This window comes from Lagopus muta, chromosome 1, assembly GCF_023343835.1.
Source record: "Lagopus muta isolate bLagMut1 chromosome 1, bLagMut1 primary, whole genome shotgun sequence".
NCBI lineage: Eukaryota > Metazoa > Chordata > Aves > Galliformes > Phasianidae > Lagopus > Lagopus muta.
Window position 1 is genome coordinate 71321346 of NC_064433.1, and position 13803 is coordinate 71335148.

The window sequence follows — 13803 nt, forward strand, 5'->3', positions numbered from 1 at the left end:
ACTACTCAACCTCATTCTCTTCTGCTGTAAACCAAAGCACTTCCACTGCAAGTTAGTGCAGATATAATAAGCAGGGGGATTAGGCCCTGTGGTGCATGTATGAGAATTTCCAATTGAAAACACCGGCATGAAAACTTTTCCTTTGCCCTATCTGTTCTGTATGCTTATTTCCAATATTATGTCATTTCAAAGAACATTAGTAAGCACAGTCAGCAAGCAGAAGAATATTACCTTGTCTCATTGTCAGAAATCTCTTTTCTATCCTAATACTAAATTCACAGTCACAGCTAACTAAGATGCAGTAAACACAAGCTGCATTTTCAGCCAGGGCCTTTACCTTTCTGTCTGAATATACTGACATTCAACTCTAAGACCAGTATCTGCCCTATTATCCAAAAAAACCTGTTGCTGATAATTTAAATAACCCTTCAACAAAATTCATAGGACATTATGGGTCCTGATGACAAAGCATTTGAAGCAGGTATTTAACTTTAAATGTCCATTTAAGTAGTGGGATATTACAGAACTGATGTGAAAATGCAAAGATCTTTCCTTGTTTCTCTGGGACAGCAACGCATCAGCAGTCATCATCACCCCTAATAAAGAGAAGCACCCCTTCTCCTCTTGAAAGAAAAAGACCCCACACTACTTCACACGTCCATGACAAACTTACAGCCTTTTATGCACAACTCATGTCATCCTGATCAGAAAGCAATTCTGCAAGTAACCTTGCTACAAAACAAAAAGCTGTAGCTCAGTGTCATTGGTCTGATTTAAAAATCACAAACACATGGAGAAACTGTTGTGCAATTTTTCTGATTAAGGAAAAACACTACACTTAAAAAATGTAGATTAGCCTGTTCTAATCACAAGTCAAGTTTAAAAATAATCTCACAAATTGTCCAACTGCTCACCTATATCTCAATGTGGTGAGAAGCTTGTTACAGAATGGTCCAGTCATAAACACACCGAATGCATGACTAGCAGCATTTGCCAAGGTTGACCCTTATCTGGCTTCAGTTGCATAAAAATGCCTTTGACATCAGCTGGAGCAAGTTTTGTTCCTCATTACATCACAAAACCAGGAGAGAAAATCTCTTCTTGTGACTCTCTTGCATGCAACTGGAAACAGGTTCCAAGAGCAATTTGCTGAGCATATTTGTCTCAGCATACAGAAACAAATCATCGCTGTTTTTTACCAATTGGGGGCAAACATTATTTACATCTGATCACTGCAGCTCTTAATGGGAAAAAAATAAATGCTCTAAACCATCCTGACATTGCATGCAGTGCAGGATGTATTACTTCCTTACTTCAATTCCTGTGTGCACAACTGACGTGCACATGCATGCGCATGTTGGTTCTTTCTGCCCAAGATAAACCTTGGCTTGTTTAGATTCAAGATGAAAAGTAGTATTCCACCACTGCACAATGTCCTAAAAAAGCTGACATTTACAAAGCTCTTACCAAATGTGTTCATTAAACATCACGTGCATCTTATGGCCATATGCAGCAGTATAATTCAGAGTGTATATTTTATAGGTTTCTTTTTCTGTTTTACCCACTGATTATTATGTGCTGTAAAACCTCAGTTATCCAAACCAGTCAGGGGAATGAAAAAGGGAAATAAAAAGTAGGTGATGGAAAAGTCTGTTAATAAATGCCACAGAAAAAGCAGTCCACACAATGTCAAGATCATTGTGTTATTAATGCCCTTTTTCTTCTTACAAAAACAATATTAGTATGAAAAAAGCACTAAAAGCAACTAAATAGTTTACCTCTTTTGTAGCACGTTCTTACAAACAGCAGGCATTTTTAAAAACTGTGGATGAATGCACAGCAAATTTTATCCTAATTTACACTGCAAATCCAAAGTCCTAGATGGAATAGTACAGCTGAAAGTAACAGGTGAATTTTTACACAGCTGATAACAGGAATGACTTAAAAGATGCAAGAGTATATCTGGAAACATGTACTCATAACAAGCTGAACTATCCAATTCTTCCACAGTGGGCAGACATACAGAGTTAACATGGCTGCTGATATAAATGGAAGCTTTCCCAAATAATTTCAGCTTTCTCCATTTACAATCCAGCAATACTTGGCACTCAAGTGCTGTTACTTATGCTCTGGATAGCTGTAAGCACAAAATTTTGTACCTGATAAAAACCACAGATGTGCCTGGGAATTATTCTTAGTTGTCAGACCTGTAAAAATGAGATGGTGATATTTAATAAGACACCCTGCTTTAAGGAAAAAAAAAAAGCATATGCAAAGACACAACAATATAAAAAATCCCAACTGTACCCTGACATGTCCAAGAACCACATTACACACATATGTGCTGGTTTTGTTTTTTTTTTAAGTGTTCATCATTTTCTCATGTCCAGTGATTTTTAGTGCACATTAAACTGCTAGCCTTCACTGAATCCTGTAGAGTCCACATGTGCTAACTAGTGTCTTTTAAGGCTAGTAATTTCTCACTGAAGTGTTTCCAGTTGATTTGGCCTGAACTCATTCCAACCAAAGGTTTTTGTACTTGTGAGATCACTGTCATCAGTATACATCTTAGTGTCATGTCCTTAAGGGTCCAACCCTGCACATGAAGTTTTTCAATGCTAAGGAAACCCAGCAGATGCTTGTAGCCTCTCTGGTACAGGACAGTTCAGTGCTTGCTTTCAGGCAGTTGGCTTCTTTGCAGCAGCTTGTGTATTCGTCCTGATTCGCTTCTTTCCTGAGTAGTAATCTAGAGAATAACATGCAAACAGACAAAATTACAACTGTGATGCTAATAAGGGCTGCTTCAAAGAAATCTCTTGAATCTTGTTTTTGTCATTTGGACTCCTCTAAGGCGAGTGAATGGATAAAACTAATACTTTTAGTATGTTCCATATAAAACTGTGTAATACCAAGCAAAACAAAGGAAATATGCTGGCTTTTATCCAGTTTTGATCAAAAGGCTCTCAGCTCCTATTACACAAGATGAGCAATGTGACATTTAACTCCAGTTTTTAGATCTACTGCTGCAGTGCTTTCCAGTCAGAAATAGATATTTTTTCCTCCTTAAACATTAAAAAAAAAAAAAAAAAAAAAAAAAAATCACCAAGAAGAAACATCTTTATGGACTACTTTATTTCTGCTTATTAGATCAAATGTGGACTCAGGCAGGGCTGCATAAAACCTTGCACTACTACTGAATTATAACTCATTCTTCACTCAGGTAGTAAGTACTATAACTCAAGGAGAGAGAACTCCTTTTTCATACAGTCATGTGGTTGAGTTTCTGTTTTCAGTGGCAAATATGTCAGTATTAACTACAGAACTACAAATACAACAAAGGGTTTATATAAGATTTAACCCCCTGCCTCCCACCCTCACACTGAAAAAATACTCTTTTCAGGTAGATAGGGCTAAATTAGCTGAAATAGAAGATAGATGCTTATTTATGTTTAGAATTGATGGGCTTACCTGGTGTCATTTATTTGTACCCAATAACAAAAATACTATTTAAACTAACTGAGGATATGGGCTTCACAGTATTTAAACCTGAGCTTTGTGTAGAGTCAAATTGGCAACATGAACACGAAGAGCAATAGTCCACTGCACTCTCTCACAAGAGAAAAAGAATAGCAGAAAGTAATGTAATCCTTATTACACCCATTTATAAGACTTCTACATAGCTATCTTTTATTTCATTTGGGGAAAATAAATGCATGATGGACATGCTTAGCAGGTGGAAGTCAGAAAAGAGACAATCATTATTCCCATTTCTGCCTATGAAGAATTCTGCTAGAGGCCAGCTGCTGTGTGCTCGCATGCCTCATAGCTGAGACCTGTTTCAGAACTGATGGAAGCATGTAATAGAGGGATACAGACTCCCCAGAGCCATATTGAACAGTTCTAGCCTTTCTCTAAGACACTAAACAGAGTCCATGGAAGATGACTACTTTCACTGAGGGCCTCTGAAGAGCAGTTCCACTGGCATAAGCAACACACTGAGTAGGAATATCTTGCCTGCAGACCATCAGTAGGAAAACCTGAGTGCAGGGACCTAGGGGGGAATAATTTCTGTTTAAACGTACTTTCCTAAATACCGGATTTCCTTTCATCCCCATTTTGTCCCATCCGCCTTGCAGAAAATGGGGCTTTATAACTGTTTCTGAAGCAATACCAGCTAGTGAAAATGCTAGATTGTTAGGAATTTTCTCAACCTTTAAGCAAAGGAGACTTAAAACCTCTCCAAGAGCAGCCTAGGTTTGAACCAGACTGACACAAACCAACAAGTTAAGAAGTGTAGAGGTGGTGCGGTTCACCAACCTTTGCTATTGAAGAAAAAAATAAAAAGAAAGGGAAAATATGAAAAAGACTTATAGCCTATAGCTGATCTGGTTTTTGAACCAGAAAACAGTAGAACCACACTGGGACCACAGTCAAAAAGGAATGAGGATGGAGCGGTGTACATAAAAGGGGTGGGAGATAGAAGGAAAAACCTACCTTTTGTGTTGGTTAGCTTTCTGCATGTTTAAGGAGTCAAACAGCAGGAAAACCTCTGCTCCTTCCACTCTGCAGGCACCAACATCCACAAAACCCCACAGCTGATTTTTAATATGCTGATATTTATTTAATGGCCCACAGCTGTCTTTTAAAGTCTAAATTAAACACACATTGTTGGACCTTAATGTAAAGCACTGCAGTGTTTTTGTTGACTGAAGGAGAATGCAGCTATGCCGATAACTGTGCTCAGATCCAACCTCAGATCTCAGTGCTAAACAAACTTCATCAGAGGATGGTAGAAGCTGAGTGAATGGGCAGAAGCAATGGGTCAGAGTGTATCAGTAGATATTACTTTCCCATAAAATTGTCTGAGTTTTGCCTGAATTTCTTCAGTTGTACCCAAAAGTTTTCTGATGCTAGAGGGAAACTTCTAACGCATAGTTCAACTGGCAATACGAAGGCTGTAAGCTTTTGTGTCTATCTGTCTGTCTGTCACTCTGTGTGCAGGAATGAGAGAGAGACTGATCTCCAACTTTCATCAAAAAAAGACAACTGCAAACTATTTTCTTGGCCCATTTCATAGACCCAGATTCCTTGGGGAGAAGGGTACTGATATTGTGATATCGGACTAAAGTGTTTTCTCTTATGAAAATATATGTGGGAAAGTGTTAAACTGTGTAGTGTGGTATTCTGGTTTCCATATCCCCTGTTGAAATGTTTCTTGCCCGGGGAAAAAAAAAAAAAAAAACCAGAAGAAAAATATCCTCTGGAAATATCTTCATAATTTACTCCCACACACCCAGCGAAAAGATTTACAATTGAGCAGCAGTTCCCTCAAACCATCACAGCATTGTACTCTGAATTACTCTTCTGTACTCCTACCTGTAAATTATACTGTTAATTAGTTAATGGCTGTAAAGTGGTTTGGAGAAGAAAAGAGCACTCATTAAATATCACTGCTCTGTACACTAGTGTACAGTGTTCACTCTTCATTAATCTCCAATCTCACCCCCAACCTCTCTCTACCAATTAAGTTCCATACCCTCAAATAGCAAATTATTCTATTCCCTGACTTACTGTGATCAACATTGCTGTTCAGAAAGTGTTTCCTGAACCTTAGCTTCAATTATCTCCAAGGCTATTTCAAGCTGGTGTCTTACATCAAATTCCAAAAAGGAAATCTTTGGTCTAGGTCTTGAAAACTTCAGATTTGGATTAACAAAATCCTCAAAAGGACATGATTTTTCAAATAAGCTCAAATTCCTGTTGAGAACAGTAAAGGGTGGGGGTGCAGGGGGGAATTTCCAAAAGATCTTGGTATGCAGATGCTAAAGACTTTCAAGAACCGAAAGCTCTTTTATGGATGCTGAAACTCCTTTGTTTTTACATCTGGCAGTAAGTTCTGCTCAGTGGCATTTGAAAACCTAGCCTCTTCTGCCACCTGGCCAAGTTTAACAACGATCTGCCCTTACATTTCTCAGATGCCTTTGCTGAGAATAATATCCAAGCTGAAGTCAGAAGGTGAACTGATTCCTGCTTGAGAAATAACTCCACTGCTTTTCTCACACTGCCTGTCTAACCCTCCTAACCATCCTAATCAAGTGGTCACTATCTTACCGCTCTGACTCTGGTAGGTCCTAAAGGGAACCCTGAGGGCCAGGAGATGGTTGTGGCCCAGTACCTCTGAGAAACACATCACACGCCCATTTATTTATATTTTATTTTCTTTCAGATGCTCCAAAAAAGGCTGCATTTTTTTTAAAGTAATGCCAGTGCATGTTCCTGCCACAGAATTTCTTGTTTGGAACCAGGTTTGGTCATCAGAGTAATACCAAGGCCTCTCATACCTGTTAAAGACATCTGTCTTCTTTTCTTTCCTTCTGGGACCTTCCCAGCTCCTGTTTGCTTGGAAGCCTTTGGTTTCTCTGCCAGTGCCATCAGGGTCAACCGGTGAGCCTTTTCCTCCCTACACAGGGGCCGATTCAGGTGCCGCAGTGGCCTCCGGCTCTCTCTCACCACACAGCTGTGATAGAAGGTTGGCACCTCATGGCCCCCCAGCTCTTCCCACTGCAGGAATCCCTCCATTGGCAAATCCTGTAGGAAATCGAAGTTCCACTTCTGCTTGGCCCCTTCGATATTGCTGCACAGCATGTGCTGGAAGTCCCAGTGCAGCTGCTCATGGTCTACTGGGCCAAAGAGATTCCGCTGGCTGTGCACTATCCTCCCCAGCTGCCACTCCATCTTTTCTCCCTGGTGCTGCTCTCTGGCGAGCGCACCCAGGAGCGATTCCCTGCTGAGGACAGAAAGACCATTATCTGCGTGTGGCAGTAAACCCAAATCCCTTTGATTCTGCAGTGGAGACTCCTGGCTTATTTTGGATGAAATTTATCCCAGTATCTAGACCAGAGCAAAAATCCCCATTGAATTCTATAGGATTTGTCTGTGGCAGCAGCTTTGACAGGGAACAGGTAAAGCTGAAATGCCTTCACCTCTTATGTGCATCCATATTCCAGTGTATACCAAGCAGAGGTTTGCTGTATGGGGACAGAGCTGTACAAGGAAGTGGAGAACACTCCTCGGGGCAGTGACTGTTATTTTCCTTTGTTGTGCTTTGTTTACACTGCCTAACAGTGAGCAGTCTTGTTTGTAGGACTCAGACTCCTAGGAGCTGCTGTAGTATGAACAGTGGCAAAAGAGAGCGCATAGAGGTGGGAGTTGAGAAAACTGCCAAGAACATCTTTTTAAACAAAGGAAATGTACTGAAAAAGAGGACTTCTAGAACAAATAATGGAGGTGGCAAACAAGAAAATATACAAACTAGTTTAGTTTTACAGTGGAGGTAGTATTACCATCCCAACTACTCTAACCATTTATTTTACAGCATTGGCCAGTTAGAGGACAAAGATGACCAGAGATATCACTTGGCTGTTGCCTGATACTTTTATTCCTATGTCCTGAAGCAAGTGCTTGAGAAATGTCCCAGTCCCAGGCAACAGGATCTCATTTCTGGCATCAGCAAATCCCATTCAAGCACTGGGCAGGCCAGCATGTGGGCAAGAAAGGTTTGCATTTTCCCCTGGCAGGTAAGGTGGAGACATGGCAATGATGAGGAAATAAATCAGGCATTTTGCAAATTTCACAGACCAACAAGGGCTGGTACATATATTTACCAAGTATGTTCACCTACTAATTTCTGCTCAAGTCCTCAACTTCTGAAACAGCTTGAAAATAGATCTTCAGTATCATTCAATTGTTTCTCTCCCTGCATCCCAAAACTCAGTCCCTTCTCCAAAGCTGCAGATGCACTGCAGAGGACAGGCTAAGAAGAAACTTTAGAGAAAAATTAGCAAACAGCCATGGTTTGGATCTGTAGCACTACTGAATTCTGAAGGGTATGAAGAATTTAGAGATTGAGCTAAGAGAGTTTACCAACTATCTGCAGACCACGCAGACAGTTAAAAATGCAGCAGCATAGCTTTTGCAGAGCCACATGTACATGCTGGAGCTTGGTCTCCAGCATCCCAAAGGGTGCTTCTGCCACAGTAGACACAAACCCAGATGCTATTTCTGTAACCACCCTTCCCTATTATTTCTGCAGGTCTGCATCTAATCTAAGCAAACTCCAAGCACCCCTTTGCACTCATGCCCTAGTGCCTAACTGTCACTTTGCGGCTATAGTATCAAGAACTTGTCAGCCAGAGGTTGCTGTTGGCATAGAGATTGTTTTGCACACCAGTTGCAGCAAAAAGCTCAGGCAGCGAGGGGATGCAGTTACCTCATTTCAGGTGGAAGCTGAGCATCAGTTTTGCAGGTGATAATGCAGAGTAGCAGAGCTCCAGTGAGGCAGATGGGCTCTTGCATCCATTTGTGAACCTTATTCCTTGCCCCTAGTGGCTCTGAAATAGTGGACCATGGATGCATGGCCCACAGTCATTGGAAACTGATATTGGACTTCCAGGTGTAGGTTGCCCTTCTGGTGCGTGTATTTATTTCCAAATATGTGTGGTGCTCTGAAGGCTGATGGCTCCCAAAGGTAGAGACAGGCACATGTGAGTGTTAGGACAGAAAGCAGTGGAGTTTCATGCAATTATGGTGTCTCCCTGGCTCCAGCTGGCCCCTATCAGTGCTACTGCATCATGCCACATGACTATAACCCCAGTAGATGCTCCTATGCGGTCGCAGCAAAGTCTTTGGGAAAGTACTTTCTCAAGAAGCATCAGAGAGCACGCCAACAAGAATAATCCTTGAGGAGGCATCTAGAATCCCAAAACTTAACATAAACTTTTATCCAACTTGTGTGCAAACTTGACCTCAGCCATGGGGATGCTCATTGGTGCTGGCTGTCACCACAGCTAACAACAATCACACTGCTGCTGTGCTGCTTTTTCATCTGGTGCCAAGAACCCAGCAACCTAAACTAAGCTCATTGAAACGCAATCCATCAGTCTCAGGAAGGCACAGCCAGTGCTTTGAAGGAAACGTGCACTAGGAATTGCATTACAAATTGGCCTTTTGGAAAGAGCCAATCAGGGCCAGGAAGAAAGAAGGTGTTCATCAGACATTTGCGGCCTCCATTATTTTTTTTTTAATTTATTTTAACAGCACATATGAATGAACAAGGAGATAATCTGTCTTACTCTGTTCATGATTACAAGAACACGGGAAGAGCTGCTCCAGGGCAGACTATGAACCATGTGTCTTGTCTTTAGGGCTGTTTAATTCCAGGTGTTTCAAAAGAAGATAAAAAGCCTGCAGAGAGGATAATTATAGAATAACCTTTCCCTACAGAAAGTTTCCTCCTAATGCTCTTAATTATGTAATGAATCACACATGCTTATAACTATTCTAAACTTACATCATGTGTATATGTGGACCGTTGCTGTTTCCATTACTCACAGTCACATCCAGAGTTAAATCCTGGCCCAGCTGCAGTTGGTGCAAGCTTACTGCTGCAGAGCTCAGATGCTTTTTGCAGGGCTCTTTCCAGGTCTCACTCTAGGGCTGCACTATCACTATTCCCACATGCTGGTCTGAGCTGCAAGGCTGAATTAAACACCTGCAGAACCTAACTGAAACCCTTCAGAAACACAGAAACATCGGTAGGGTCTCCTTTCTTGATCCACATTTATTGTGACACCCAATAAGTTGCAAGCCCCATGCTGCCAGCATTAGACCTACCCGTATAAGTGTTGCTCCTACAGGCAGGATGCGGGAAAGAAAGCTATAGGGAGCTAGAGGTGGATGAGCTGTGTTACGGGCTAGCTCCGGCAGAAAGAAACACAAACTTCCTCAGGTGCTTGCTTCTTGGGTCATGCTTTCAGAGTATCAGAGAAGCAGTAGGTGGCATTTCCAGACTTCCCACGTACACACAATTTAAAAATATATAAGCCAACTAAAAGATGATAATTTGGGAATGGATGCTGTGGATTTTTTTTTTTTTTCGTTCTTCCGATGCAGGTCTGTTTCTGTCCTAATGTTGACCCCGAACGAGCGTTGCCAGTTATGAACGTTTGCCTTCCAGCACCTCGCTTGCCTGCGGCAGCTGCTCGCACATCTCTATACAAACCCTCCTGTAGAAGGGCACACCTCCCGTCAGGGTGCACCGGCAGCCCCGACCCCGCCACGCACGGCCACGGACAGCCCCTCTCCGCCACCGCAGCCCCCACCCGCTCCCTCCCGTCCCACCGCCGCTCATGGGCGGAGCTCACTTACATGCGGGGACACGCCGAGTGCCGCCCCCTGCGTTCTCCTTCGCGCGGCCCAGGGAAGGGGTGTCCCCGGCAGCGGCGGACGACGAGGAAAGCAGCCCGGGTCTCAGGCTGCCGCCGGGCTCGTAAAGCGGCGCGGAGCGGCGCGCCTCAGCCCGGCTCCCGCCCTGCCCCGCCTCACGTGCCGCCGGGAAGGGCTGAGCTGAGCCGGGCCGGGCGCCTCGCCAGACGGCGCTGCACGTGGCTCCGCAACGTGAGGGCCCCAGGCGGCTCCGTCCAGCACGGCGAGGCCGTGGGGAGCCGATCGGCCTCGGGCTGGTGGGGCTGCGTGTCTCGTGTGGGGAGGAGCGCGGGGCGGCTGCGAGACTGAGGAAAAGGTCATGTGGAAAGTGGGTGTTTCTACTGTCGGAACCTCTCAGGTGAATGGGCAAAATGGGAATTTTTGGCCCCCCAAGAATGAGGTGGCTGAAGACAGAGAGGCTGGGCTGTGAGGATGGGGATGCAGGTCGTGCTTGCACAGAATCACAGTATGGCTGAGGTTGGCGGGATCTCTGGGCCTATCTGTCCCAACCCCTGTTTGAGCAGGGCTGCCCGGGGCAGGGTGCCTAGTCCTGTGCCCAGGTAGCTTTTGAAGATCCTTGTGGAGAAGACTCCACAGCCTCTCTGGGCAACGTGTGCCTGTGCTCTCTCATCTGCATAGCGCAAAAGTGCTTCCTCATGGTCAGAGGGAATCTCATGCATGTCAGTTTGTGCCCATTGCGTCTTGTCCTGGCACTGGTCCTCTGAAAAGAGCCTGGCTTGATCCCAGGTGCACCTTCACCTGTTTGTGGGTTTTGTTCAGATACCCCTGAGCCTTCTCCAGCCTAAACAGGCCCAGCCCTTTCAGCCTCTTCTCACAGAAGACGTACTCCCAGACCTCAATCACCTTCTGTGACCCTTTTTCTTGGGTGTGGACAATAGCCAAGGTCAGGAGGCTTGTGCCAACCTGTGAATCTGCTGTCCTTCTCTCCAAGGTGGCCCTATTTGTGAGATGGCTGTCTAAACTCAGCTGTCTAAACAGAAGGACCCTGAGATAGATCAGTCTGCAGCACGTGTTTATATATAATTGTGATAGATGATGTATTTTCCTGAGCAGTTTTAACAGTATGTTGCTTTTCACAGAAGGAAAGTGTTTTCCAGTTGCTCCCCAAAAATGTGTGAAGAAGGCTGAACAAACCCTCTGTAGCAAGGTAGGCTTGTATTGTTTTCTGCATTTTTCAGGTTAGAAAACATAGGTGAGAAGTGGGGTGGCATTTTGTTAGCACTAGAGCACTTTGGTATTTCCATTTCTGCGTTTGAAAGGTCTGCTTGTTTGTATTGCTCTGGGTTTCTGTACTGTTATTCATGAGTTGGAAGAGAGATAGAAACTGGAGAAAAGTTATGCTTTACTTCAATTCATTTACAAATCACAAAAGCTATGATTTTCTTCAATTCGTTTACAAACCAGAAGGAATAGCATTAATGATGATCAGACAGACTAAGCTAGGGAGTGTCAGGGGCAGATGTGAGAATGACTTTGAGCTGTTCCCATCAGAGCATTCCACAGCTCTCATCAGCCTTCCCACCACCTTATTTCCCAGCCTCCCCCCCCAGTGTTTTGATTTTGCTTTTGGTTTGTAGTGTTCTTCTTGCTGCAGGGGTTGTGCTCCAAAGGATTATTTTCCAAGTTGGATTTGCCATTCATTCTGACTTTCTGAGATCACTCATCTTTTGATGTCTCACACTCTCCTCTTGATTCCCATGCACAAATGTCTTACAGTTTATGAGGTGGGGGAAAATACAGTGGATGATGAATGTGCCTGTTGTAAAAAGAAGACCATATGTATGTTGCCCGTCTTTCTGTCTTGCACTTGTCACATCCTCCATGTGACATCTAGAAAACTGAGGAAAAAAAATGAAGGATATTGGTGGTTTTGGTGAGAAAGAATTGTTAAACTAAGGCAGATATAGTAGATATGAAGAGTGACATCATTGTTACTATTATGTCAGCTTTGGTCTCTGCAATGCCAGGGATGTGTGTTCTCTCTAACTTATTGCCTCTCTGAGTGAGCAAAAAGGCAAATTGCTGCTATAGGTCAGAATGCTCTAATAATGTGTGCCTTGAAAAATGCTATTGAGTAAGTTCCTATTTTCAGTTAACTTCTAAAGTGGAAAGATAAATGGAGACAGAAGAGTCAATGCTGCAGTATCTGTTCACCTGTTCACTAGAGATTAATTTTCAAATAGGCTTAGGAATATTGTCTGTATCATAAAACCCAGACATAAACACTGGAAAAATTAAGGACCAGACAATCATCCACACTCCATTTATCCTCTTATGCATTTAAAATATCATCACAGAAACTTGACCCTGTATGATTTTAAGGACATAGGAAAACTCCAGATTTTTTCTCCCCTCCTTTGCTTCCTAAAGCAGGTTTTCCATTAGTTTTCATATATGCAGTAACTCAAACAGTATAACCTTCTTACGAAAAAGCATAGCTTGAAGGCTCAGTTTTGAGAGAAAGGTAGGGAGAACCCTCTCTATAGGGAGAAAAAACCTGTTTTTGAAAAGAAGTGATGGTTTAGATGTCTTCAGTGTGCAATGTAATGACTGCTCACGAGTAGGTCTGAACCCGCCAAATTGCAGTTCTTTATGTCCAGAGCTGCTTTGATGGGATAACCCTGTGCTCTGACTGGATTCAGTATGGCAATATGGGGAATGAGGAGGGCTGGGAGGGCAAGAAAAGTAGAAAAAGGATGTATTTCCTAAAGAGAAGTATGGTATCACCTATCTTCTGGTTCTGTCAGCTCTGTCTGATCTTGCAGATTGGCAGCGCTAAGGAGGAAAGAGTTCATGCACCAGCAGCAAAGGCAGAGAGTCCATCACAGTCCTGCCTTGTTCTCTCCAGCCAGGCAGGATGTGCTCTTTGTATCAGGACAGCTGACAATCAGGTAAATAAAGATAAGGGTGCCAGAGAATTTGCTGTTTACTTCTGGGCTCTGGCCACAAGTCTTCCTCATCACTGTATGTGAGAGGGATGTTTGGAGCTGCTCTGTGTTATTACCTGAATCAAATTTTTGGTCCTCAGTCTTTAGGCAGTCAGATTCAATCATCCTTTGCTTTTGGTCAAGTTTTTCTTATGTGACAAGCAGCAAGACTGCAAAACAAAGCTATGTAAATTGGTACTGTGCATGTGAAGAGAAGCTCTTCAGCTACGTTTTGTAATTTCATCCCCCTTCATTCACTCCAATACAGTCTTTCTTAAGAGGTTCTTATTTTTAACTGTATATTCAGAATTCAACCGTTTGTTTAGGGTGAAAGCTACTATATGATGTTTCCAGTGTGTTCTGGAGAGTGTTGCAGACTCTAGCATGTATAGAAGAAATGAATTTAAATAAGTTAGTTTTGTAAACAGAGCTTCCAGAGGAGGGCCATGAAGATGATCAAGGGGCTGGAACACCTCCCCTATGAAGAGAGGCTGAGGGAGCTGGGCTTGTTCAGCCTGGAGAAAAGAAGGCTGCGGGGTGACCTCATTGTAGCCTTTCAGTGCCTAAAGGGAGCCTACAGACAGGAGGGGAG

At 43.1% G+C, this 13803-nt stretch overlaps 1 protein-coding gene and 1 long non-coding RNA gene across 4 annotated transcripts in view; one reads left to right on the forward strand and one right to left on the reverse strand.

Moving 5' to 3' along the window:
* Window positions 1-1689: 1689 nt before the first annotated feature.
* On the reverse strand, window positions 1690-10582 carry LOC125697108 (cyclin-dependent kinase inhibitor 1-like). Of its 2 annotated transcripts, none has more exons than XM_048953783.1 (3): window positions 10207-10582; window positions 6342-6784; window positions 1690-2746 (listed from the first exon to the last, which is right to left on the reverse strand). In XM_048953783.1, coding segments are annotated over exons 1-3 (513 nt in total). In that variant the 5' UTR covers window positions 10209-10582; the 3' UTR covers window positions 1690-2678. The 2 variants fall into 2 exon arrangements, with proteins under 2 accessions (XP_048809740.1, XP_048809749.1); XM_048953792.1 differs by having other exon boundaries at window positions 6342-6787.
* The window catches only part of LOC125697115 (uncharacterized), a 43186-nt gene continuing 39891 nt past the window's right edge, over window positions 10509-13803 (forward strand). Inside the window, exons 1-3 of one of the 2 annotated variants that reach the window (XR_007378685.1) lie at window positions 10509-10621; window positions 11364-11431; window positions 13050-13175. This is a non-coding gene — a long non-coding RNA (uncharacterized LOC125697115). The remainder of the gene's footprint in view (window positions 10622-11363; window positions 11432-13049; window positions 13176-13803) is intronic. The other variant, XR_007378686.1, reaches the window with a different exon arrangement.